The 3,024-nt window shown below is 34.4% G+C and overlaps 3 protein-coding genes across 5 annotated transcripts in view; 1 reads left to right on the top strand and 2 right to left on the bottom strand.

Moving 5' to 3' along the window:
• Nucleotides 1–1,467, top strand: part of LOC110420003 (RNA-binding S4 domain-containing protein) — a 10,659-nt gene extending 9,192 nt beyond the window's left edge. The window contains exons 11-12 of one of the 3 annotated variants that reach the window (XR_002445509.2): nt 528–824; nt 924–1,467. The gene's annotated coding sequence lies outside the window, so the exon portion shown is untranslated. Of the gene's footprint in view, nt 1–527 lie in introns of all 3 variants that reach the window. The other 2 variants (XR_002445506.2, XR_002445504.2) reach the window with 2 other exon arrangements.
• LOC149527012 (putative disease resistance protein At4g27220) overlaps nt 1–3,024 on the bottom strand; it is a 17,639-nt gene that overhangs the window by 4,220 nt on the left and 10,395 nt on the right.
• LOC110419736 (putative disease resistance protein At4g10780) overlaps nt 2,248–3,024 on the bottom strand; it is a 3,790-nt gene continuing 3,013 nt past the window's right edge. Inside the window, exon 3 of the mRNA XM_089783922.1 lies at nt 2,248–2,389. Within this exon, the coding sequence (XP_089640048.1) occupies nt 2,248–2,389 (142 nt within the window). The remainder of the gene's footprint in view (nt 2,390–3,024) is intronic.

The following is a 3,024-nucleotide window of genomic DNA, read 5'->3' as shown; positions in this document are numbered from 1 at the left end:
ATTGATTCATTAAAGAATGGATGCAGAGACATATAAAGTTTATGAAATAAAGGAAAATAAAGTAATATACCCTAAATTTATTTTAATAATTTTGCATAGGAAAATCAAATTATGCAGTACCAATGTTAAGAAAAGAATAAAATGTTTAGCTTATTAACCCATTTGCTATAAAATCCTCAGCCCTAAAAGACATTGACAATCACCTGTGTGAAAAGTGCAATAACACAAGTAAACACAGTTATTATTCTATAATCTACACCACAATCAAAAGCAAAACAATTAAAAAGAAAGAAAAAAATCCACCAAAGATGGTAAGCAAATATTCTTGCAATTTGTGTAAATAAAAAATAAGGGGAGATTAAGAAAGTAGCTGACCTCACAGACAGATAGTTATTGGAATAGTAGAAGATCATGCAGAGAAGAAAGGTCCAGAAAGAAATATAACCAGTAAACTTCCTTGCTATTGTCAGCACACTAGCACTCTGCTAAAAGAGATTTACATGGAGAAAGAATGCAATATTTTGCAGGTTAGAGCTCATATTTCAAGAACATTGTTAATTGCTTCACTACAGTCTTCTTATGTATAAGAAATTGCCCGACAAGGGATCAAGTAAGTAAAATTACTCACTGTTCAAGAGAATGAAATGAAGAAAAGAGCTTACAAGCTTGTTAGGCAGGCTGATACTTCCTGAAAGATCGATGTTGGCTAGACTAGAGAAAGAAAACAAAGGGCAGTGAGTTGGAGCAAAGCTCAGAACAGAAGGCAGCACTTGCTAAATTATGTGCTCTCTGCAAAAGCGATGGAAAAACGAAGAAATTAAAAGGTGGGAGGGTAAGTCAACGAAACTGTTTAGGAAATAGCAGAGAAATAATGCAATGGTCTTTGGCTGATTCCATCTTTCTTCAAACACTATGATTGCCAGGTGATTTTACTGGAGTCATTGTTTAGTATTTTCTTGGTTATTGGAGTGTTAGCTTTATTGGGTTATTTTATTGGAGTGTCGGCAAACGAAATAGACAGTTTTAAAGTAACACCGCCACAAAAAATAAAGCCATTGCAAAGTGGAAGACACCCATCTGAAGGTGCTCAACAGTCATTGAAATATATACAAGAGCAGAGAAAATGGGCCTGCGGACGGTGGTGATTTACTTCCAAATGACTTGAGCTTAAATCTTAGTAAATCTGTATCCCCGTGATCTCAGAAAAGGCATACTGGAGAAGAGAAAAGATACTGCGATGACCCTGTAAAGCTTGAGATTGTCATTGAAGATGTAGTTGAAATTGAACTATAGTTGCCTAATGAATACTGTTTCAGTTTGTTTCTAATTTTGTATTCTGTCTTGTAAGTGTGAGACTGATGGTAAAGTGTGGGCAGACTTAATAATGGCAGATATGATGCGCCATTGCCATTGCCATGTATAAATATCAAAAAATGAATGTAGAAAAGTATGATGTTTTAGGTTTTAACAGAATCATGGCTTCTTGTTGCTCTTCCCTGTTTTTCCTAGTTCGCTAAGCTGAGACTTTTATCTAGTCCTTCACTAAGGGGCCACGACCCTTTGCTTTTTCTTATGATAAAAGACAAGCCCTATGAATTGAACCCAAGTCATGATTTGTCTTTTATGATCAAAAACTCCACAAGAAATTAGGAAAGGGATTTACTATCTTTTTTTTTTTTTTTAAGTCAGGACTTTTGATATTTTTATTAATTTTTTTAATTAAATACAAAAGTGATGGAAAAACGAGGAAGTCCACGACCCTTTTGAGGGTGCAAAGAGATCTTAACAAGAACTAACTGAAAAAATAAAATCAAAACAGAGAGGATCTGCTTCTATGGTGTATCTGTTCTTCCATTGGACAATTAAAGGCATATTTTCTTTCTAATTGAATGCACATTTTCTTCCTTTTGACAATTGAAGAACAAATCTACACATTTATACAGTTGAAACTAAGCCATACGATTCAAGATTTTCTTTTGCACAAAGACTAGAGTACACCCGAGGAATATCAAAAGTCAATTCAAATCAGACTAAACTGCTTGTATGATGTATCTATTCTTTCCTAGATTAAAGTTCAGCCAAAATCTTAAGTGAACAGCTATCTTGCTACAGAAGGATCATCTCTTGACTTCTTTTCCTTCTGCAAACTGGTAAGCTACTGAAGGAAAAAGAAACAAACAAATAATAAGTCGTGAGAAAGCTATGTACACCAACAACTGAGAATCATTTGCTTGTTGCTAGACCAGTTCATGCATCCCCATTGTCAGAGCTGCTACTGGCTTGATTAGGGAAGACAAAGTTCCCAAAATGTCCATCCAAGCTCATCTGCTGGGCCTGCAATTCCCAAGGGGAGAGGATCTTTGATGCATCAGACACAGGAGACAAACTCCTTGAAATGGACCAGACGTAAAACTGTCAAGAAAAGGACTAAATAAATTGAAAATCACAGGATCGAGCAAATCCTTTATGTTTACCATATATATATATATATAGACACATACATATAAAAGAGAATTCAACCAAGTGGACTGGATTACATATAAAAAAACAACTTAGAACAGGACAATTCAACCAAGAAAAAAGGATCACATCTCCAACTCTTAATTCTAGCTAAGACGTGGTACTCATTAGTATTTTCTTTTTCATGAAAAAGGAAACAATTTAAACAAGATAAAAGAATCTCAAATATGCAAATACAAGAAGAAAGGAACTCTAAGTTAGAATTGTATGTGGTTGAACAAATAAAAAATTCATGTATCACAAAGTAGCAAAATCAATTTGAAAAGTGGAAACAGACTATTGCATGTTTCAAGGAAGGAATACCATTTATGCTTCTCACATTGTGGCAGAAATTGGATATTTATACTGCACGTACCCCTGCCACATATAGAATGAAAGAGTCACCAAAAAGGGCAAAAAAAAAAAAAATGAAGGTTTATGATTAAATAATGAAGAAAAGACAGATTATAAACAATACTTAGGGTTTTAGTGTGGCATTTCATCCAGCAACCTTTTCTCTACACC

The sequence above is a fragment of the Theobroma umbraticum genome, unplaced genomic scaffold (assembly GCF_002168275.2).
Source record: "Theobroma umbraticum cultivar Fairchild unplaced genomic scaffold, ASM216827v3 scaffold_67.0, whole genome shotgun sequence".
Lineage (NCBI taxonomy): Eukaryota > Viridiplantae > Streptophyta > Magnoliopsida > Malvales > Malvaceae > Theobroma > Theobroma umbraticum.
The sequence above is the reverse complement of the archived record's forward strand: the minus strand, read 5'-3'. Positions and strand labels throughout refer to the sequence as shown.